Below are 25,433 nucleotides of genomic sequence, written 5' to 3'. Positions count from 1 at the left end.
ACCACCAAAATGAATGTACTGCACAGTGTTTAGTTGTTTAATATTTTTGTTTGTTATAAAGCACTATAATATATGTATTGAATATATAGCAATATTGGTAAAAATCAGTGTATGTCTATTCTCTCCTTTTTTTCTCTTATGAACATGGACACTTTCGGGTTGGAACGCATATGCAGGTTGCTGCACCTCTAGGACTGGGTGGTGACTTTGGGATCACCGGTTGGCATTGAGCAGAGGGGGTCTAGGCTCTGGTCAAAACAGAGTGATGCTGGCTGGTAGGGTGGGGTGGGGAGAAGTGAAAATTGGCTGAAAACTTGCTTACTCACAGTTTCACTGTCTTTGAAAGGGAAGAATCAGCGGAGGGGAATGAGGGTGCACAAACTTAAACAGCTAAATATCCCAGCTTCAAATTACTTAACAGGAGTTCCCTATGTATTTAATTCCTTCACAGGAAGGTAGGGGGACAGTAAGAGTACCCAGCTTAACACTGGTGACAATTCATATGGTACTGATGCCGCTATGTGTGCTTGACTGTGAAATGTAGGATTGCATCGGATGCAGAGTACTAGATACATACTGCTACATATAGTAGGGTGCTCCTACGGCTATGTCCAATACGAGGTCTTGTCTGATGGCAGTCACGTTGCCCACGGAATTCGGGTTAGGGAGGCATACCGTGGGGTTGACATTACATATCCATTGTTTTGGGAGTACTTGTGTCAATAACCCAGAGACACCCATGTTTTAATTAGGAAGGGAATTTTAGTTTATCATCAAAGGCGTTTGTCTTTCTATTAGGGTAAACGGGGCCCTATCTCAGCAAGTCACCATTCTAAATGGTACAAGGCAGGGTTACCCTTTATCCCTACTACTATTTTTGCTGGCTCTGGAGACTTTTCTTGAAGCTGTTCAACAACATGAGGGAATTACGGGAATGAGGAAAGCAGTCGAGTACACAAGAGGGTGGCATATGCCATTTGTTGAGGGGCCCGGGATAACACTTCTGAACATCTTAAATGCATTCTCGGACTACGGAGAGATATAAAATTTAAAGCTGAACACAGAAAATTAAGAAATCCTGAATGAAAACAAATCCCCTACAAGAGCTCTTCTCCTTTAGATGGTTTAGAGATAAGCTTAAGTACTGTGGATTTGCATGCCCATGACCTGAAACAGACATATCCACCCAGAAACTCCAAAGAGATTTCACTCCATGGCAGGGGCAGTATCCTGGTTTGGATGGAAGAAGGCTCTTAAAAAAGTACATTATGCTGATTATACTCTATTAGCTCCAAACAATTCCCTTTTCAATTGTGAGAGTCTTTTTTTTCAACAATACAGGCAATGTTCCTACATTACATCCGGAATAAAAGGCCTATTTGGCTAAAGACAGGGACCCTCTGCCTTCCTAAAATACAAGGTGCAGTGGGATTACACTCTGTGTTTGGGTACTACCATGTGATACATGTGTTGACAGTGGTGGACTGGCATAGTATAAGAGCCAGTACTGAATGGTTGACACTGGAGCAACCTCAGCTGTTTAAATAGAAAAGTAGAGGAAAGGATCCCCCGGCTGAGGGTAGTGTGCTCTGATAGTGAGCTCCAGAAAGTTACTTCCCTTACTCTGAGAAGAGCACAAACATCACTTTAATCTCATCATTATTATAACTCTAAGCCTAGAACACAATTTACTCTGACCACAAAAAAGCTTTGAACAACACTGGCTCACAGGGAAACACCAAGATAGGGACATATCTATAGACTTTTTTTTTAACACAGTACAAACCCATCTGATGTTTACAGCGGCTCGAGAAGAGGACATAGGAGTTCCTCACAAGATTGTATAGAACGCTGCTGAGTCTAAATAGGTTTGCCCCAATTGTTTCACCATTATGCGGACGATGTCAGACTGCTGAAGTTTCTCTACTTAAAGGGACACTATAGTCAGCTGAACAACTTTAGCTTAATGAAGCAGTTTTGGTGTATAGAACATGCCCCTGCAGCCTCATTGCTCAATCCTCTGCCATTTAGGAGTTAAATCCCTTTGTTTATGAACCTTAGTCACACCTCCCTGCATGTGACTTGCACAGCCTTCCATAAACACTTCCTGTAAAGAGAGCCCTATTTAGGCTTTCTTTATTGCAGGTTCTGTTTAATTAAGATTTTCTTATACCTTGCTATGTTAATGGCTTGCTAGACCCTGCAAGAGCCTCCTGTATGTGATTAAAGTTCAGTTTAGAAATTGGGATACAATTATTTAAGGTAAATTACATCTGTTTGAAAGTGAAACCATTTTTTTTTCATGCAGGCTCTGTCAATCATAGCCAGGGGAGGTGTGGCTAGGGCTGCATAAACAGAAACAAAGTGATTTAACTCCTAAATGACAGTGAAATGAACAGTGAAAATGCAGGGGAATGATCTATACACTAAAACTGCTTTATTTAGCTAAAGTAATTTAGGTGACTAAAGTGTTCCTTTAACCTTTGGTGGTCCTGAACATTGATTTCTCTCTATTGAGACCCAATAAGAGGTAAATTACGGTACTAAAATTCAGGAATAAGGCCCCACATTCACAATTTAATCAAACAACCCTACTGTCAGGGATATACAAACAAAAACAAATATTAAAACATAATAAGACCTCTTCTTAACGCTGCAAAGGCATCGATACTGGTGCTAGGACAGAGCTGGAAAATGCACTGATGTGGACCCCTTGGCTTAACTACATGTCACAGAATTTTTAAGGAGACAAGATAAGTGTGTAAGGAAGCGTGAAAGGATCGGGACTGAGGGTGTGGGTGTGTACAGGTTGCTTCTCCCCTCCATTATCACATCACCCACATTTTCTATTAGCTCTCTACTTAGTTATTTTTCTCTCAGGCACAATAAGAATCTCACCGCATGTTTAGGTGGACATAAGTTGACTGTCTTCAGACTTGAAAACTTATAATGAGACTTACAAGTAAGCGGTAGTCAGTCGCTGGTCTAAGAGGGTGGTAAAATAGATGGCAAGTGTATACCGGTTCTTATAAAGGGGAGGGCTATTTGTTAAACAAAAATTCTTATAACAATACAAAATGGTCTGATTTTGGCAGTAATTTCTACCACTTACAAAAATTTAATTTAATATTGTCAAAAAAATACAAAAAAACATGCATTGCAAAGCGCACTCTGTAAAGGAGTAATGAAAGAGAGTAAACGTGCACAAGTAAGATCGGCAGGGTTTCTGAGGATGCAGGAGTGGGATGTAAGGAAGTGAGTTGCGTGTTGTATGGCAGATAACAGGAGAGATATACTTTAGTAGTTAAAGGAGCACTATAGGGTCAGGAACACAAACATGTATTACTGACACTATAGGGTTAAAATCACCATCTAGCCCCCCTGGTCCCCTCATGCCTACCTAAATATAATAAAATCTTACTTGTATTCAAGCCTGAAGCTGCTGGCTGTGTCACTGTTTTCTTTAGACCTGCCCACTGCCTGCTGACATCAGCAGAAGTGGTAGCCTGATCCAATCGCAATGCTTCCCCATATCAGATCAGGGTAACCAGCACAATTCAAACACAGCCCTGGCCAATCAGCATCTCCTCATAGAGATGAATTGAATCAATGCATCTCTATGAGGAAAATTCAGTATCTGCATGCAGAGGGAGGAGACACTGAATGTTTGGATGCATTTATGGCAGTCATGACACAGGAAGGATCTCTAGCAGCCATCTGAGAAGTGGACAGTGAGGTTATCACTAGGCTGTAATGTAAACACTGCATTTTCTCTGAAAATACAGTGTTTACAGCAAAAAGCCTGAAGGGAATGATTCTACTCACCAGTACAAATTCAATAAGCTGTAGTTGTTCTGGTGAGTATAGTGTCCCTTTAAATGAAAGATGGAGAGAGTAGAAAACAATACAGCAGTGATATCAGGCATTTAACGGAATTGATTTTTTTTTGTGGAAAGCTATGAGTGGGCTAAGTATTTTGAGTTAAAGGAACACTCTGAGCACCAAAGTCACCTCAAGTCAAATGTTAAACAATTTGAAATGGTTTAAAAACCCCATCTGTCACTTATCTTGTTCCAGCACCGGCACTCAGGGTCCACCGTCATATCTCCCCTGCTGACGTCAGCCAGCGGGGAAGACCTAATGTGCAGCAATGGCCACACTCGCATTAGAACAGCCCCACAGGAATGCATTATACAATGCTATACTATGGGGTTTTGTGTGACGCTGGATATCCTCATGCATAGCTTGAGTACATCCAGCGTCAGTTAGGCAACCAAAAGTAGACTGGTAGTTTTTTTTTATTGAAAACCGCAATAATTACCTTTCCAGGGTTAAGAGACCTGGAAATATACAATGCTATACTATGGGGTTTTGTGTGACGCTGGATATCCTCATGCATAGCATGCGAACATCCAGCGTCAGTTAGGCAACCAAAAGTTGTCTAACAACCCAGAAGTCCCTCTAGTGGCTGTCTGGTAGACTGGTAGTTTTTTTTTTTATTAAAAAACTGCAATAATTACCGTATATATTCGAGTATAAAAGTCGAGTTTTTCAGCACATTTTTTGTACTGAAAAACCCCAACTCGACTTATACTCGAGTTATTGTCTGTATTATGGCAACTTACATTGCCATAATACAGACCAGGACCGCCAGGCTCATTACAAGCCTGGCAGTCCTGTTGGGGGCTGCAGAGAGCTCTTACTAACCTTTCCTACAGCTCCTGTAAGCTCCCTTCTCTCACCTCCGGTCCAGGTCAGCTCCCCTGTAAGTCTTGCGAGAGCCGCGAGATTTATAGTGGAGCTGGCCGGACCGGCGGTGAGCTGACAGGAGCTGCAGGAAAGGTAAGTAAGAGCTCTCTGCCAGCCCCCTCCTACACAGCCCATCCACTGGACCACCAGGGAATGATAGCCCCCCTCCCTGGCAAGCTAAGAAGCAGGGAGGGGAAACTAAAATAAAATAATAAAAAATAAAAAAAATATTAAAATTAAAAAAATTAAATAATAAAATATATATTTTTTAATAATATTAAAATAAAAAAATAAAAATGCCCTCCCCCCACCCAGGTCACACACACACTACACACACACACACACTCTGCATTATATACACACACACACACAATCACTCTGCATTATATACACACAAACACTCATACAAACACACACACTGCATTATATACACACACACACTCATACAAACACACACTGCATTATATATACACACACACTCATACAAACACACACTGCATTATATATACACACACTCAATATGCATTATATACACACACACTCTGCATTATATACACACAGAGTGTGCGTTTGTATGAGTGTGTGTGTATATAATGCAGAGTGTCTGTTTGTATGAGTGTGTGTGTATAATGCAGATTGTTTGTATGAGTGTGTGTGTAATGCAGAGTGTGTGTTTGTATGAGTGTGTGTTTATATAATGCAGTGTGTGTGTGTTTGTATGAGTGTGTGTATATAATTATAAAAATCAGAATTTCATACTCCCAAATTTTACCCTCGACTTATCCACGAGGCATAGCATATTTCACAATTGTTGGTCACAAAACTCCACTCGACTTATACATGAGATCGACTTATACACGAGTATATACGGTACCTTTCCAGGCTTAAGAAACCTGGAAATAAGCACCCAGACCACTTCAATGAGCTGAAGTGGTCTGGGTGACTATAGTGTCCCTTTAACACTGAAGCAGATTCCCCGAGGCACTGGTCCAGCTTCCTCTACTCTGCTACTTGCAAATGCAGAAAAATTTGGTCAAAAGCAGTATTGGTGGGCTGAAAGCACCAACTCACCTACTCTGCCTATCCCTGGCTATACATAACAAATGTTTTAAAATGCATATACTGTTCTTAAACATCACAATAATACTTAGAGGTAAGAAGGCCCCTAAGGACCCCAAGCATCTCAACAATTTCATTGACATGAAGTGGTTTTGGTGCCCAGAGTGTTCCTTTAACACAGTTGTTATAATATGAGGGGGCTATAATAAGGGCAGCTTAAATATAGTCGGGAGGAAGGTGCACAGACAATATCACCAGACAAAAGGGTTAAAACAGACTAAGCTAGCTGAGAATTAGGAGTGTAGTTTGTACAAATCTCATCTATAATATAAGGGCAGCTTAGGGTGAGAGGGCAGATGAGAAGAAAGCATAGTATTTTTTCAGATCTTACAAGGGTTACACAGGACAAAAAGTTAAAGTCATAATAAAACAAACACAGAGATTAGCATAGAATGTGCAACATTAAAAATATAATAGATATGAATAATAAATCAAATAATAATTGAATGAAGAATCCAAGTACATAAGCCAGATAATTGTATATCCCCTTATAAGTGCAGTCAGTGGGTAAGTGGTACAAATCAAAAAGGATACATCCGTGAATGACTGGGATTGCAAATTTCTGAATCTATGGGAGAAAATAAACATTTATATTTTCCAACTACGACAAGATTTAAGTTCATTATTACCTTTAGCTTTTACATAAAGTTGTGATGAAAATACCATGTTAAAATATTCCAAAATGTCTCAAGTGAAAAAGCCCATAGATCATATCATGATGATGTATTTTGCATATTAGAACGGTTATTCCGACTCAAAAGGAACATAGCCACAGTAAATCAAGTTGTTAAAATGTCAAATCTTACTTCTGAAAGGTTAGTCTCTTACTTGACCCTATAAAATCCCCTTCCCCTCCAAACAGATAAAACAAACAAAGCCACAAGATATTCTAAGAGTACCGATTAGGTGTCCGGACCCATTTGTCCCCTGTTAAAAGGTGTTTTACTTATCCACGTGGGTCTTGTCACGACTGGCTCTGTCTCTGCTCAGCCTCCTTGGCTGTGATCATCAGAGCTGATGATCTCAAGCAATCCAATGCCATTAAGCTGTAGTTGTTCTGGTGATTATAATGTCACTTTAAGGCTGTTGTTTAATAAGAGATGTTGCGGAGGACAAATTATTTTTCCTGTCTGAATTGAACATTTAAATACTGAAACGTGCAGATCCTTCATTTGCCCAATTATCTTGCCAAGTAAACAGTCCAACTTAAAAGAGCATTAGAAGAACCATAACCACTAGATCTCACTGTAGAGGTTATGGTGCCAGGATTCCCCTGGTGCTGTTCCAGAGAAGTGATCAAATAATTAGTCTTTACCTGGAGGTGCCGCAGGGCTCCCACAGTGCTTCCAGTCTTCATGATGAGCCTAAACCAAAAGTTCTCATTTACACTTTAATGTCAGTTTTGTGCAAGTTTTCAATTCATGGGATGCGTTTCAGATGATGCTCTTCGTCAATGAATGGTCTGACACTTGCACAAACTTGTCATAGCAAAAGCAAAATGCAAAAGACCAGAAGCCACACAGGTGCCTAATGTGACCCATGCAAGTGCCAATCTGTTCACAAACTGTTTGACTCCTTCTGGAGAATGGCGCAAGGGGATTTCTCGCACCATGACCAGTTTAGGCTCCATCAGGACACACATGGCAAATAAGGGGTTAAAAAATATTTCAAATTCTCCCCCGCCCCCTCCCCCCCTTTAATGACAGATTAAGTAATGCCTTTAAGGAAAATACAGTCGAGTGGTAACAGACCTGGGGGCATCCCCAAGTTTAGCAATCCCATGCAATTTTTAAAACGTACCTGAATAGGATATAAACTCAGCCCCGTATTTTCACTATCTTACAAGGGTATGTGATGAGAGTATTCCTGTACTTAGGACATATAGTGGAGGACAATTTTTAATTTTTATTACAGTGGCACACGTCAAGTTTACAAAATGTTACTACTAAATTGCAATGTGCATGTAAAAAACAAACACACTTTATGGTTTTATTTTATTTGAATGCATTTTTTTTCTTTTTTTAATTCTTTATTTTTCTGTGCTCAGTTGTACAAGGAATTACATTCAGCATTTCATGAGATCGTTAGTTTGCAAGTATTTAGCGGTAACAAGTGTTCCCATGACATTTTAAGGTTAGTTTCAGGATATACAGTGAAATGCGTTTGTCAAGCACTTTTTATTTTTAACCGTGTTTGGGGACAAGCCCAGGGTTAGTTAGAGATCGGCAGGCTAGTGGTTGGCGTGTGTTGCACTCCCGGGGTACTACAGGCTTGAGGTGTGAAGTATGCTCCTTTGTGTTGCATGAGGCCGCAGTGTTGCGTAGGAGCCTTAGTTTGTGTGGTCTCAGGTTTGTATCTATATGCGTAGATAGTGCCAGGGTGTGCGTACCTTTTGGGTACTATGTGATGTTTGTGTGGATGTTGGACCATTTGGTGTCCTGGTGGTTGCCTGGCACGCTTAGTGTTGCCCCTGCCCTATAGGAGTGGCGGGGGGGGGGGGGTATTGAAGGCGCCTCTTATCGCCAGGTTGCATGGTTCCTAAGGGCCAGCGGCTTGCTGAGTGAGAGAGGTGTGTAGACCCTGTTTTGTTTGGGGGTTGTGGAACCTTTCCCAGGGGTTTGGGTGTGTTGTCTGAGTGAGCGTACTAGAAAGCAAAGGTGAAAGGTAAAAAGAAAGTTAGAGTAAATGAGAACAAACAATACAATACAATATGTAATAAGCATGGTAGCATAACATTATAGACTCTTGATTGGTTTGGATCTAAGTCTGAGCGTGAAGTTGGTCTGCGTAGTTTAGTTAGCCTGATGGTTGCTCGGAGGCAGGGCTGGCTCAGTCCCAGATTAAGGTCGGGTGTGCGGGCGTTGCAGGCAGTTCGCCATTTGTCCGGCCGATGTGCTGGCTGCTGGGTCCTGGGTTACATTTTGGCTATCTGCTGTATTAGGAGGTTGGCTCGGTTGCAGTCCTAATGCAGACAGGAAGGTTGGGGCTCCCACCGGGGAGGTAAGGTTGTGAGTGGTCCCAGCGTGATGGACTAGCAGGGAGCCGGAGTTACCCCCCCTGTATGGTATGTTCGCTTTGCGGAGGGTGGACGTCACTGGGCTGAAGGATTTGCGTCTAAGTAATGTAGTTCTGGTGAGGTCTTGAAAAAATAATAACGTTGCGTTCTCAAATTCTAGTGGCGTTTTGCCTTTCTGGGCAGTCATTATTTGGATCTTGTCATGTATGGTTACACAACGCAGGATGACATCTCTGGAGGTATCAGGAGAGATGCGTACTGAACTTGTTACTCGGTATATACCGTCCAGTGCGATTTTCTTAGCTACTGGTTGTGGTAGGATGGAATTCAAGAGTCGTCGCGTGTAGTGCGGCAGTTCTTCAGTGGTGATGGTGTTGGGTATGCCACGGATCTTTATGTGTGTTCAGCGTTGCTTGTCTTCAAGGGACATTATTTGGGTTGCTAAGACATGTTGTTCCATGTGCAGCTGTTGTACTGAATCTTTCAGGGTAGTTATAGTATTGTGTACTCCAGCTATGTCCTTTTCTGCGTTTGTGATACAGTCTGTGGCCTGTTGCATATCCCTTTTAATTAGGGCCACATCGGCAGCCAGCAGCTTCTGGATGTCTACCAGGAGGGCTTTCAGGTCCCCTTTAGTAGTGGGGGCTGAGTCCTCTGGCGAGGCCGAGGGTATTGTGGGTCCCCCTTGGGGGTTCTCTGTGCGCGGAGCCTCCCCTCCCTCCATCTCCTGGACGGGGGCCATATTTGGCGGGGGGTTCGCAAGTGTTGGCGTGGTGTGCGCAGGCCGGAGCAGCATTTCCCCAATGTCCCTACCTTGGGTATGGTCTCCAGCCGTAGGTTTGGGGGTACGTTGGCCCATGGCAGGTGAGTCCTGCGGGGGGTAACCCGGGTAGTCGGGACCTGCTCTCTGTCCGCCGAGGAGTGCCTCGAGGCTGAGGATTGGTGAGGCCCGGTAGGCCGCGGTTTTGCGCCGCTGCCTAGGCTGCTTGGCGGCTTGGAAGAAGGGCATCAATCTGTTCGCCCCGATGTCTTGGTGCTGGGTGTGCACTTTGTTTTAGTGGATGGCCCCTGTGGAGGGTGATTTTTCAGGATTGAATTCTGCAACCTCTTGAATGCATTTTTTAACAGAAATTTGGTTCAAAAATTGTTGCATTAGAAAGATCAAAAAAACTATATGACATACCCTGTGGTGTGTACTTTCACAAATGGTATGCATCTATACACTGAAATGTAGAATGTCCCAAACTGTGGAATAGACCCATCAAATCCATCAAAAATACAACTGTAAAAACCGAAATAGCCAGGTCTCTCACATGGCACTGTATCAAGCTAAATCATACACTGGGTGCATTGTTTTATTAAGAAGAGTTTGCTGAGCAGAATTAGAGGATTGATCAAAGTGGCACATATGAGATTGGCAAAATAATCATCAAAAATGTAATGTGGAGAGCGAACGGTTGCATGGCCGCTGAACTCCAGGCTTTGAAACGAGAAAAGCCCAGCAAAAACACCCGTAAACGAGCCAAATCCAACACGGGGTGGCCCCTACATCGAAGCAAAAGCAATGGGGCGAAAAATGAAAAAGATGAAGCCCGAAAAACCTAAGGCGGGCATGCACATTGGGGAGCTCTGGCGGAAGACCCAAGATGCCTACGGATGCTCTGACTTCTACGAAGAATCCTCGGACGAGGCAGAAGGGGAACCCCCTCAGGCTTACCCACGTCGGTGAGCATGGAGGCCCTCAGGTACCTAATGGCGGACCACCATAAGAAAATATCGGCGGATGTGGCCTCGCTCCGAGACACCCTGCAGGGCCTCAATGGCCGACTCGGGGCGGTAGAATACACTACAAGTGCCCAAGATACACAAATCAAGGAGCTGCAACAGGAGATCCAGGCGCTGAAAAATCAGTATATGCAAACCGTCCTGCGTTTTGCCGAGCTAGAGGACAAACGCAGGCTAAAGCACCTCAAAATTAGGGGGATAGCGAATACTATGCCAGACTCTGAACTTCCCCACTTCACGCGAAGGCTTCTCACAGCACTGCTGACCCCGAAGCAGGCCAAGGCAGACCTCTCAGGAACAACGCTGGCCTGGAGAAGAGCTCTACAGCCACTGACCTCACTCCTGTGAGCACAGCTGCTCAGGTACCGTTGGGGCCCAGCTCACACCCTGCTGGTGGCAAAGGGCGACGCTACGCACAAAATCCACTGCATGCAAGAGGCACCGACGCTGCTGAGGCTGCTCTGCCTCCCCCTGGACTCACTGACCCAGCTGGCACCTAGGGAGAGACCCGCGAACCCCTCGAGCTGGAAAATTGCCAGCACTGCTGAGTTCATCCCCAGGCTGCAGAACGGACCATCCCACGCCGCCTCCACGACCTAAGAGAAAGTTCGGGACTACTAAGCACCGCACCGGGACATTCCCCCACCGCAGAGAACAAACCCACGCATAAAATTTCACCCGAGGCGACACACAACCTGACCAAAGCACCTATCCACCTTAAGAATTCACCGAACTGGCAAAGCTGCATAGTGGGAAGAGGTTGCGCATCCCACCAACAGTAAGACACTGCGCTGGGGCTTTTTCTTGTGGGGGGCCCACTATGACCCTACGCATTAGACCCACATTTTTCTGTGCATAATAGGACTGCCTCTGGTGACACCACTCTCCTGGGGTATTGCGCCCGTGCCTCAAGGCGAGCCTCTAACTTTTAACTTTCAATTTTTAAGCAATAAGCCCCCACCACACAAATGCGTTACCAATGCAGTGGCATGGCAGCCAGTACCTAGGTACTTGACTCAGAAAAGCGGGCTTACCCAAAACTGCAAAGCATACCTATTTTGCCCATTAAGCCCAGATAGTAAATAAAGCTTAACGCATCCAACGTAAAGAAACCCCCTAACTAACGAGGTTTAACATGTTGTTATACGTTCATCTTAAGTTATATTATGTTATTGACGAAAATGCATTACCATCACGTGACACATTTCTCTGTAACTTAGACGCAGGGTAAGGTGTATAACACTGTCGCAATGTCCTTACCTATCTAATTGTCTTACAATTTACCTGCCTATCATCTGTTTATTGCCGACATGTATGCCACACCAGTTTAGTATAGGCCTCAACTCATATACTCACTCATGTCTGAGTTGCTGGCTCTAACCACATCTGATGCCTCGCTATATACCTTAGACATGTGTGAGTACCACGTTTTATTTCAGTTACTTTCATTTAACCCTACGCGGACTAATTAACTGATTATCTATATGTTCAATATAAAAACTGTGCAATTTATAATGCCACTGTCTAACCTGTATAAATCTTGAAATACGCTGTTGTGGCGTCTGTTGACATATTGTGACCATCCGCACAACAAAAATAAAGAATGTAAAAAAAAATGTAATGTGGAAGTAAATGCAAAATGCATTTTTTTTTTTTTAACCACAAAATTTGACAAACTGGTGAAAAAATGGCATCACATTAAAGGATCACAATAGTGTCAGGAAAACAAACTTGTTTTCCTGACACTATATAACCCTTATGTCCCCCCCACCCTCAGGGCCCACCTCCCGCTCGTCTGAAGGAGTTAAAACCCCTTCAGCTACTTACTTTAATCCAGCGCCGGGCTCCCTTGGCGCTGGTGACCTCTCCTCCCACTCCGACGTCAGCTCCCGACTGGAGCCGAATGCGCATGCGCGGCCACAGCACTTTCCTATGGACGTTCTGCACGCTCAATGCGATTTTTACATTCAGTGTCGAGAAGCGACTCTAGCGGCTGTCAGGAAGACAGCCAATAGAGGCTGGATTAACCCTGCAATGTAAACATAGCAGTTTCTCTGAAACTGCTATGTTTACATCTGAAGGGTTAAAACCTGGGGGACCTGGCACCCAGGCCACTTCATTGAGCTGAAGTGGTCTGGGTGACTATAGTGGTCCTTTAAGGCACAATATACATTATATGAGATACCCTGGGATGTCTGCTTTCACAAATGGTAGACCTTTGTGGAATAATTTGAATAGTCAAACTGCTATAATGGGCACATATGAGATACATTGATTTTGATAGATGGGTCTGCTGGGCTTAAATGTAAAAACTGAAATGTTATGGCATTGTATTTTTGCAGATTAGTGGCTAAGGTTCAGACTGAGGGTACTGTTGTACTCAAAATATGTAGCTGAAGACAGCATGGAGTTTATTACAAATGTAATCACAACAGCAAAAACAGATGGGAGAAAGACTGAACTTGATGGACACATGTCTCTTTTTAGCCTATGCATCTATGTAACTAGCAAGTAGCACACATCAGGTTTACAAAATACACATTAATTACTTAAGGGAAAAAACAGTCCTTAAGGACCGCGGACGTACAAGGTAAATATATTACTTACCCAATCGCCGCCGTTCCCCCGCCGGCAATCAATGTTGCTCCCGGTCTGGGGGACTGCCGGACAGCCCAGACATGAATAATAAGCAAATAAAAATAAATAAAAGAAAATATATATATATATATATAATTTTTTTCTAACTGTATTTTGATAGCGCTGACATGGATGACGCCAACCACAGGAAGACGTATGTCGCAATATTGGACGTATGGCACAGGGTGGCAACACAGATGGGCCTCTCCTCCTTTCCATCCCCTCTCTACCCACTCACAAACAACCCAGAATTTGCCCTGGGCATGGACCCATGGGCATTCGCTTGCCTGACACCAGTGACACACATTCAAGTGAGACACATGAGTAAGGACAATACAATCAAACCTCTCAGTGACCTCCTGGACGACACACACATTACCTTCCTACACAGGCTGAGATATGAACAGATCAGACAATTCCTGAAAAATATCCCACAGCACCCTGACCTTTACAGGATATTGACCCTGTTTGAAAACCTAGGAACAGAACCAGACACGCTCATACACGCCATTTCCCACCTATATACCATGCTTTTACACAACAGGAATGTCCCCCCACCCCCTTACATGGGAAATGGGGAACAATGACGGGAGAAACCTTCACAGAACAGCAATGGGTTAAAATATGCGACCTTACACACCACTGTGCACGGGCAAGTTAAAACCCAGGAGACGGCATACAAGGTCTTAACTCTATGGTAAAAAACCACCTAAAATTTTGCATAAAATGATCCCAGACGTGAGCGACAGGTGCTGGCGATGCCACACCGGAGAGGTCACATTTCTACACATATGGTGGGAATGTCCGAGGGTGGTCCCATATTGGAGAACAATCGGAAAGGGTACTACAAAAATTCTCCAACGACCCACCCCCCTTTACACCTACCATGTACCTCTTACATCACACCACGACCCCAACAGCCAAATATTAGAAATCCCTGACCAATACAGATACTGAACACAGCAAAACATATATTACCCCTATACTGGAAGACAGACACCAACAGCCCCCCCCCTTCCCCCCCCCAAATTAACAACCTGGTTTGAGAGAATGGAGGAGCTATGGGGACTCAAAGACTTGACATTCACAGCACAGGGACGCTCACAAACATACTTGGACATCTGGACACATTGGCTAGTAGAAGTCTATTGCGCAGATTTTCAAAACATGCTGACATATAGCCGACATAGGGAAGAAACGGGGAATGGGGAAGGGGACACCTCGGCTCTGACATAGACGAGATATTCGGGTCGCTGGCCCACTTAAGCTGGGGAAAGACACTCCTCAACCCCGGCACAACGCTTACGCCCAGAGGACGGGAAATAGAGGCGGGGATGAGGGCAAACACATAGAACCAAACGGGCCAGAAATACCAGTGACAAGGAAGCTGACAGGGAGGCTGGAAGCGGAGGCCACACCGCTGACCCTACTATCACCTATATATACACACAGTTCACTGCAACGACACTTCATTGGTCACACCACGACGCCACCAACATTACCCAAACTTCGGTTAATTTGTCTTGCTCCGCATCATACACAGTTTTGCCACCTCTCAGAGACCTATGATATATGGAATTGTTTGATTCCTATAACCATTTGCTTTACATATCGAAGCCCTGCGAGGCTGGTACTTTGGACACTCGTTTACACAAATAGTACTTGCGAGTCCTAACTACCTGGCAACCTAAAACGTGATGCCACACTGAATATCAAACGATAATATAAACGAAAATTGCAACAAACAACAAAAAACAAACCAACAACCAACAAGCCATCAGGGTGGGGACCATGATAACCCCCGCCGGTCAAAAGGGGCTCCAGGTGCATGCTCAGAACTTCGATCGCGCCAGTCTGGGAGAGCGGCCGCCTCTCCCCTCCACAGCGCTCACTAGGCCTCAGTGGAGCTCGGTGTCTGGAGTGCTTGAAAAGACTGATGTAAACATTCGCAGGTCGGGTCTTCGTTACATGTAGTTAGGGGTAAGTCGCTTGGTGCCCAGTTTTGGATATTTCTGCCAAAATAGCAGATTTGCTTAGTGTGTTCCTGGGAGCTCACAAGAAACACAACCCGTCGCCATGATTGTCAGGCCCCACCCCCCTTTGTTGTTTACTTTAAAAAAAAAAAAAATGTACTTGTGAGATGTGATTCAGAGATTTATGACAGATAAACAGTGTTACAATGTCACTATTGATAAATTTGACAAATATAGATTTTGAAACAGCAATTTCCTACTTGTACTTATAGCCATATAACTTGCAGCAAAAAAAAAAAAAAAGCTAAGAACATGTTAAAGCGGCACTGTCATGCCGAACTTACCTTTCCTCAATTTCTTCCTCTTCTCCCCCTCTCTCGGGATCTGTTATTCTTTTCTTCCTGTCTTCTTTAGTTTTCTTTAAAATCATAAGACAAAGTAGGGACTCTTTGCCTTATGGAGGATTCCTCCGCTTGACCAGCTCTGACCAGCGGAGGAGCAAAGTGTGCTTCATTTCCGCTGGTCAGAGCAATTTTCCCATAATCCTTACCTTTCCTCTGTGTACCCGCGATGCTTCCTGTCATTTTAGACCAAACTGCCGAATTGCGTTCTAACTGAATGAGAACAGTATGTTAGTTTCTTCTAGAACACAATTCGGCACTTTGTTCGTATCGGAATTTCATTCTAATGAATGAAATTCCGATACTATTCATTGCCGCGGTATCAGGGAGCTATCTACTAAAAGGCTGAAAGACCTAAATTGGTCTTTCAGCCAAATTTACTAATACTAAGTAAAGATTACTTAGTATTGGTAAATAAAATGCCCCTACTCGCTATATCGCGAGTAAGGGCATGTGTAGTAAGCAGTGAGCAGCCTATAGCTACTCACTGTAAAAAAGAAAAAAAACGAATAACCCCCACCCCTAAATAAAGATGGGGGGGACCTACTGTCCTCCCCCCTGGCCCCCACCCCTGAGCGGTGCGTGGGGGCCCTAAATAAAGATGGGGGGGGACCTACTGTCCTCCCCCCTGGCCCCCACCCCTGAGCGGGGGGAGGACAGTAGGTCTCCCCTATCTTTATTTAGGGCCCCCACCCACCGCTCAGGGGTGGGGGCCGGGGGGGACAGTAGGCCCCCCCTCTCTTTATTTTGGGCCCCCAACCACCGCTCAGGGGTGGGGGCCAGGGAGGGAGGCCAGTAGGTTCCCCCCCCCCCCTCATTATCATTATGGCCGCCACCCGCCGCCCAGGGGTGGGGGCCTGGGGGGAGGACAGTAGGTCCCCCCCCTCATTATCTTCATGGCCCCCACCCGCCGCTCAGGATGGGGGAGGAGGGGGAGGACAATAGGTCTGCCCCCCCTTATTGTAATTTATGTAATTTTTTTTTCAACAGTGAGCAGCCACAGGCTGCTCACTGTTTAGTAGACATGCCCCTACTCGCGGTATAGCGAGTAGGGGCATTTGGGAGATTTTAATCTCCCTTGTGCTATTATGGGGGTCAAATTGACTCCCATAGAGTGAGGGGGGACATGGGGGGCTTATGAAGTGGCGGGGAGCACTGCTCCCTGCCGCTTCTATCTTTACATATTACAGGGAGGGAGCTGCCTCCTTGTAATAGACCAAACGAACAAACAAACACTGATACTCAGTGTTAGTTTGTTCGTCTTATTTTTTCTATTCATTCATTCGTCTATCTGATGAATGAATGAATAGATGAAATTCCCGTTCGCATGTCCAGGTGTTTCACTGGGCATGTGCAGGAATCTTACAGTCTGTCTAGTGTGGGCAGATGACGTGTCCCTCAGGGACTTCACCTACCCACAAAAGATGGTGGCACCCTGAATATAGATCGGGGCAGAAGATACAGATTTTAAAAGAGGTAATCTGGGGGGCTTAGGGGTATTTGGGGGTGACTAGTGGTTCAATTGGATGTAGTGAAGGCTGGAGGGGGGTTAAATAAAAATGGGATTCGGCATGACAGTGCCGCTTTAACATTGGGTATTTCTAAATTCAGGACAACATTTTTCATTAGCTTTTGTAGACAAGTAAAAGAAAAAAAAAGTGTTTTTTTTTTGTTTTGTTTTTTGTTTCACCATATTTTATAAAAAAAATTTAAGTAAATAATATGACATGATACAAATAATGGTATATAAAGAAAGCCCTTCTTGTCCTGAAAAAAACAATATATAACTTGTATGGGAACAGTAAATGAGAGAAATTAAAATTACAGCTAAACACCAAAAAAAAGTGTTAAAACAGCTCTGGTCCTTAACGTACAATATGTCCAAAACAGTCCGGTCCTAACGGGGTTAAATACATACATATTTTACAGAATATTTTTCAGCCACACCCCCTCACTCCAGAAAAATACTTCATTATCAAAGTTATGTTCACACAGCTCAGCCAAAGAGAACTGAATTATCTGAACTACAAAACTACACTGAATTAGAAGGAGAGAACACCCAGGGAGGCACATGGTAAGGATATTACTACCTGCATATAGTTTATTTGACTGTCTGCAGCTACATTGTGAATTAAAAGCCAGTCAGTCAGTGTTGTTGGAGATGGAAATGAATGCACACTTAATAAGGAAGTCTTTTTACATAAGGAACGTGACTAAAGAGGCAGGCTTATGGAGCAGAATTTTGCAAAAAACTATGAAGATTTAAGCATGACTGCTTCCTTTGAGATAGTGACCCACATAGGCGTGCGCAGCCTTTTTTCTACTGTTAGAGCCTCTACATGATAGACACATACCGCATCCAAAAAAAACATTCCTTGTATCTATTGGTTTTATGTGGCAATCTTTTTTGATGTGGTTTTTAACCAGTAGTTGCTTCATGTTGGGGGCTCCTCTAAATATAACTCAAGGTTTTCCTGATAAAATAGGGTCTTCTTTTAAAATGGGCCAATATTTATTTATAAAGTTGTTTGTTGACATGACTATAGTTACAAATAATTGGTATGTCTACTCCCATATCATTTTTAATTTTGCCCATTTGGAAGGCTGGCGGGTGTGGCGAGTGTCTGAGTCCACAACATTCCTTCCGCCGGCCATGAATGAAGTCGAACGCATCCAGGATCGACATCTCTGTCCACCAATGAGGATAGTTTGGGAAAGCCAGGTCTGGGAAGCGGCACACGTCCAAGGATTGTGGGTGGACGTGACAAGCAGGTAAGTCCACAATCTCATTTCCGCGAACCACACAAAGGATGTGACGCGTCCAGACCAGCACCTCTGATCATCACCTAGATAAGGTGTTTTTTTTAAAAAACCTTTTAAAAACTAATAAAATCTGTCAACATTGAAGTTGCTGTTTAGTAGATAGGAGAGTGCACTGGATCTTGTGTATTGTATAACATGGCCCCCAGCAGCACCCCATTTAAGCATGTTCAGGTGAGTGCAACCACCCCCCCATGTTCCATATATATATATTTGGGAGTCTAGCCAACTCCTTGGTTTTGCACCCCTCCCTGTCACAGGTGCCTCATCTCAGGTCCCTATTTAGTCTTGTACTGCAGAGAGCCTCAGATGGAATTTGTTCCTCAAGTAAGTGGTTTAATCTCATAAGAGCAGACATTAGACTGTGAGAGTAGGACCTGCCAAAGATGGGGTACATTGACGTTGTGGCAGGCTTATGCAATGTATGATCATATAATGTAACTAAATCCCCATTATTTTTTGCCTAGATAAGGTGTTTTTTTTAAAAAAACCTTTTAAAAACTAATAAAATCTGTCAACATTGAAGTTGCTGTTTAGTAGATAGGAGAGTGCGCTGGATCTTGTGTATTGATCACCAATGGTAATGCTGAAATAAAAGGCGGGATATATGATTACCCTATACAGAATCTTTCACTCTAGTGAAAATAATTATTTGAAGGGAGGGTGTGCAATAGGAACTTGGAATTGGATAATTCCATTACATGTGACCAAAGAAGGAGGGTCTAGAAGACCCACAGAACATTTAAAAGGCAGAAGATTCCAGAGGCTAACTCACATCTGACTGAGCAAAGGCGTTTCAGCAGTGTTGGCCTTTTTAATTTTCTATAGCACTTACTATATATGTTTTAATCTGAAATACATTTTTAATATTATTCCAACAAAGTCCTCTGAAGCCTTAGAGAATCTTCATTGGGGTGGTGCCATCCCCAGAAAATTGGCACTCTGTGTATTACCCTTACAGCCAGGATTTGAATGCTCTAACAAAGGTGAGCTTACTACTTACCATTAGATTTAAGTTCACCACTTTACAATACTACACATTAGTTGTTTTTCTTCCTATATCCCCTTTGGAGGAGACGACATCGTGAGAGTGGTGTGTTGCTGCCCTAAGAGCAAAAAGGTCCATCTAACGGAGCCAATACTATATAGGCTCCAGAACATGTGAGTGGTTATAATTTTAGTTTAACACTAGATTAGAACTTTTCTATACCAACTGCACTATTATTTTTTGCCTTTTTTTTTTTGTCATTTTATGTATCTTCGAGTACACTTCAATACTGTACAAATAAATTTGAAACGTGTTAGCACTATATTGGAGAAGCCCTCAGTTTTATGCTGAGTACTGTGCAAATAATCTTGTGAAAGAAAAAAACACTTTACATTTAAATTTTCAATTAGTTATAGAAAACCTTAAAAGTATCCACAAGAAATATTAGTGTATATTCTTCCAAGAATTTGTAAAGTCCCAGAGTTCTTGGGTGTAGCAGGGGTTAATCCACAGTCTGGGGATACAATGTATATCCCAGCAATAGTAGAACCTTAAAAAGATACAAAAGAAATCCTCAAAGTGTAACACTGTATTTATTGGCTTAAAAGTTTAAAACCCTCTCTCCCAAAAGGAACCCTTACATAAACAAATGGAGGTACTTGTTTCCAAGAAACCACAAACAAGCATGGTTTGTTTGTTTTTTAGAGTGAAAAGTTGTTACCGCCCATCCTTCTGATCTTATCGGTTGTGGCTGAATCTCTTTGCCATGCAGCAGAGTGCTTGTATTGTAAAGACGCCAAGTTTCAGAGCCGGTCTCGGTCATCACTCCGCATTCACCCTTCTAAGATAGAAGCCGTTAGCACTTCAACGCGTTTTGCCCAAACACCCGGGCTTTTTCAAGATAGAGCGGCGACCACTCAGAGCGTTCTTATTTACGCTCACATCAGTCTGTTTTTAAACTGCCAGGTTGCCAATTGATGATTAATGTGTGATCCTGCATGACCTGCTGTTTATTTCTTTTTTGGTTCTGCAGTGACCCTACCTTAACCCTTTAAGGACTCGGCTTCAGAAGCTGGACTTACTCTTAAGGACACAAGCTCGTTTTGCGTTTTTTGTGTTCAACTGCAATTTGTATCTTTCTCATTTATTATACCAACACATATTATATACTGTTTTTTAATGGACAAAAAGAGATTTAATTTGATGTGACATATAGATATATACATTTTAATTTATTATACAAATATATATATAAAAAAAATTAACAGTTCTAATTTACAAAATATATATGTCTAGGATTTCGGTAAATTACATTTTAATGTGGAGATATTGAAAAATTTGGTATGTTAGGAAGTCAGGGGAGGGGGATGGCATGACATGAGAGCACGTACGCAGCTGTCCCCACGAGGCTATGGGATTAAAGAAGAGATCCCCCTACACCATGCCGGCTAGATAAACAGCGCCCGAAACAGAGACTATTGAGAGACGCCAATGTATTTTTCTCCGACTGATTTGTTGGCGGTCTTGTTCCTCGATATTGAGGATGCCTGCTGCCACAGGCCCTTACCCATTTGCTGTACGACCGTTTGCCGCACCTGTCGTCTTATATTTAGTTACTCTGGTGGTGAGTGGCATTGGTGAGAGGCAACGGAACAAAGCTAGGAATACCCAAGGCTGCAGTCAAACAATAACAAGTTGGGCTACTGAATTTAAGCTGCTGTATCGGCAAAAGGAGCACCTGCTATTTCATTAATATCATTGTTGGAAGGAAGACTGATTGAACTCCATGGGCTATTCTCAAAGGCTGACATAAGATACAAATGAAAGCTAAGTAGCCGTATATTCTCTTGGCTCTCTATGCTACTTATGCAATTTTGTTTAATTCTATCTTTTCTAACTTTTGTCTCCTTTACTTAAATTTACTGGGAACCAAAAATGGGAGCAATTATGGAATTCCTCTAAATACTAGGCTCAGCAAATATCTGTGCTGGAAAATATTGTTGGATGCTCTAAATACTGCTGTAAACATTCTATTTTCAGACGTATAATCAAGATTAATTCAGAATAACTATAATCCAAAATTTTGGGTATTATAGAAAATTACAGAAGATTTAAATCCTAGCAATTACCGTATATACTCGAGTATAAGCCGAGTTTTTCAGCACATTTTTTGTGCTGAAAAACCCCAACTCGGCTTATACTCGAGTCAGAGTCTGTATTATGGCAATTTGCATTGCCATAATACAGACTGGGGGGAGAGGGGTGCTGGCAGAGCTGTACTTACCTTTCCTGCAGCTCCTGTCAGCTCTCTCCTCCTCCGCGCCGTCCGTTCAGCACCTCGGTCAGCTCCCAGTGTAAGTCTCGCGAGAGCCGCGGCTCTCGCGAGACTTACACTGGGAGCTGACAGAGGGAGCTGCACAGACCGCGCGGAGGAGGAGAGAGCTGACAGGAGCTGCAGGAAAGGTAAGTACAGCTCTGCCAGCCCCCCTCTCCCCCCACTGAACTACCAATGACACTGGACCACCAGGGAAGGAGCCCCCCTCCCTGGCCATCTAGCAAGCAGGGAGGGGGGACGAAAAAAAAAAACAATTAAAAATAAATAAATAATAATAATTAAATAATAAATAATAATAATAAAAAAATAATAATATAAAAAAAAATAATAATTAATAATATATCAAATGCCCACCCCCACCAACACATACACAAACACACACTGCATCACACACTCACACTTCATTCATATACACACACTGCACTCATTATATACACACACTGAAAATAAATATTCAATTAATATATACACACACACTGCACTCATACACACACACTGCACTCACACACTGCATTCATACACGCACTGCCCTCATACACGCACGCACTGCACTCATCCGCACACTGCACTCATACGCACACTGCATCCATATGCACACACTGCATTCATACGCACACACTGCATTCATACGCACACACTGCATTCATTATATACACACACTGTAAATAAATATTCAATTAATATAATTTTTTGAGGATCTAATTTTATTTAGAAATTTACCAGTAGCTGCTGCATTTCCCACCCTAGTCTTATACTCGAGTCAATACGTTTTCCCAGTTTTTTGGGGTAAAATTAGGGGCCTCGGCTTATACTCGAGTATATACGGTAAGTGCTTATTATATTATTTTTGGTTGCACACTGAGGAAGGAGGGGGGAAAGAAAGGAGTAAGAAGAGAGTATATATATATATATATATATATATATATATATATATATATATATATTTGTTTTTTTACATATATATTCTAAGTTTTGGTCACTAAATATCTAGATAAAGCACAGATAAGATGTTTAAAAAAAGAAATAAAAAAATAAAAGAGACGTATTCATCCGCACATAAAAATTTGGTTAATGGCATTTACCGTCCTGACAGGAAAAGTTGTGCCGAGCAACATTACCGTCCTGATACGAAAAGTTGTGCTGAGCAGCAATCATGCACATGGAAACCTGGTAATTGCTTTTGGGGTCAAAGGCCGGTTATGGCCAATCGGATCCACAGGAGGGGTATTTAAACACAATTCTCATTTTGCTCATTGCCCTGTCGTGGTTTCATCCTGATGGTAATCTGAGAGTGCGTTCCTGATCTTGATTTTCTGGTATTTTACTTTGGCTTTGTTTTGACTTTCCTGAATTCTGGTATCCTTTACTTTTCGTCATCATTGTGTCTGAGTCTGTGTTCCTGACCTCGACAAGTATTTTGACTATTCTTGGATACGTTAAGTCCGGCCATTCTAAGGTCCGGTTATACGTTATCCATAGTCCTATGTGTGAAACAGTTCTGCGTGCTGGATCAACTTGTAATCCTGACACAATGCAAATGCAGAGAAAAATAAAAGCATCAATACTTATTATTCACCTAAACTCAAGACCACACCTTAGTGAAAAGATCATCTATGGTTGAGCGAATAGAATTTACTCCTTTAAATCTAACTCAAGAAGAACATTCTGTAATTCCTATTACACAACAAGTACTCAATGAAGCACTAAATTACCTTTATATCAAAATAAATCAAGATTCTGAAGATAATTCTAATGCTTTACGGCTGGAGATTTCTTAACTATCTTCTAATCTTCAAATACAATCTAATTCTCTTCAAAAAATGCAAGACATTAATGAAGATTAAATCCAAAGGAATAATCAATCTGGAAGCTCGTTCACAGTGAAATAATATAAAAGTAAGAGGCGTTCCAGAATCAATGCTTTTGACCAAATGGATGAATACTTAAGATCACGGTTTGCAAAATGTATACATTCAAATCCCTTAAGAGAATATCCATTCGAAAGATTCCATAGACCTAAGAATATATCACCTGAGAATCCAAGAGATGTTATTGTATGCTTCTCAAATACCTATATTAAAAATTTGATTATGCAATCAGCCTAGAAAAAAGCCTAGAAAAATCAAATTTTAGATCCACAACTTAAGGATATACTTTACGGACCTTTCTCGGGCAATGCGACAAGCAAGAAAAAAGTTTGTAAGTGAAACCTCTATACTTAGAGCCAACAATATCACATATATGCTGAACTTTCAAGAAATAATTCAAACGTAGAATCTACAGAAAGGATAAGAATCAATGCACTAAAAGGAGTAAATCTTTAATTATATATATATATATATATAATTTATTTTTTTTGTATGAGGAGGAAATGTCTGATTAAGATCTAACTCTTTATATCAGAATAAGTGGTCACCCATACAATTACAATTCTATATACAATTCTAATGACAATTAAGAATACAAATAGGATTAAGGGGGGGGGGGGGGGGGTAAAGGATACAGTTGTATTCAAATATTTGAAATTCATGGGTGAAATTACAGATAAGTTGTGAGTAAAGCAATGTTTTAATTTTTTATTTTTTTTTGTGGTATGATGTGGAAATGTCCTAAGATTTAACTCTCTATATATGAATAAGGGGTCACTTATATCCCCTGTATTGCACTTTACAGATAGTTGTGAGTGGAGGAATTTTTTAGCATGCACTTTTATATATATATATATAAATGAGGTTACACGTACATCACTTTACCACGTTATATAAATACTGAAATAATGTAACTAATAAGGTACTTTGAATTAGGATTTCAAATAGAATTCAAGAAGAAAAAAAGGATTCGGTGGGGGTAAATTATACAGTTCATGGGTGAAATATAGATAGTGAGTAAAGCAATTTTTTAATATGCACTTTATAAATATAAAGGAGGTAACACGTATACCACTGTACCACATACATTTATTTATATATATATATATATATATATATATACACACACACATATATATATATACATACACATACTATATATACGGTATATATATATATATATATATATATATATATATATATATATATACACACACACACACACACACATACATATATATATATATATATATATATAGTAAGAATGTAACTAATAAGGGAATGGTATAGATCATGCTAAATTTAAAATTTGAAAATAATTTCACTGGTAAAAGATGAAGAAATAAATAAAAAAAAATGTATTTTGTATTCTATTTTTTTTCCTCTCTCTTTACATGATAAGTAATGTGGCAATGCGGAAATGCGGAAATGTCTGGTTATTTGGCTAAGAATAAGGTCTCATCTATATTATTTATGTTGTAATCTACATATCTTTTGTATTTAGAACAAGGATTTATAACAAAGCTATTGCAAGAAGAATAATATGGCTAAGAAGGGGGAAAGGATGTAGCACTATATAAATGATATTCCTTTTTAGCTGTACTTAAGAACTGGGGGCGCTCCTTTACTTCCTATAATCCTCTTCCCTGTAAGTTTTTTCAGGGTCTATCAAGTGGGAAACCTAGAATTTTGTTTCCCAACTTCATTAGAAGGATATCAATTTTTTTTTTTTTTGTATGGAT

At 41.8% G+C, this 25,433-nt stretch overlaps 1 protein-coding gene across 2 annotated transcripts in view; it reads right to left on the bottom strand.

The window, feature by feature from the left end:
* The window catches only part of SACM1L (SAC1 like phosphatidylinositide phosphatase), a 207,886-nt gene that overhangs the window by 91,823 nt on the left and 90,630 nt on the right, over positions 1-25,433 (bottom strand). For both annotated transcript variants that reach the window (XM_063452016.1, XM_063452017.1), the window contains one exon: positions 6,403-6,436. In XM_063452016.1, coding sequence (XP_063308086.1) covers positions 6,403-6,436 — 34 coding nt within the window. The remainder of the gene's footprint in view (positions 1-6,402; positions 6,437-25,433) is intronic.

This window comes from Pelobates fuscus, chromosome 4, assembly GCF_036172605.1.
Source record: "Pelobates fuscus isolate aPelFus1 chromosome 4, aPelFus1.pri, whole genome shotgun sequence".
NCBI classification, from domain to species: Eukaryota; Metazoa; Chordata; class Amphibia; order Anura; family Pelobatidae; genus Pelobates; species Pelobates fuscus.
The sequence above is the reverse complement of the archived record's forward strand: the minus strand, read 5'-3'. Positions and strand labels throughout refer to the sequence as shown.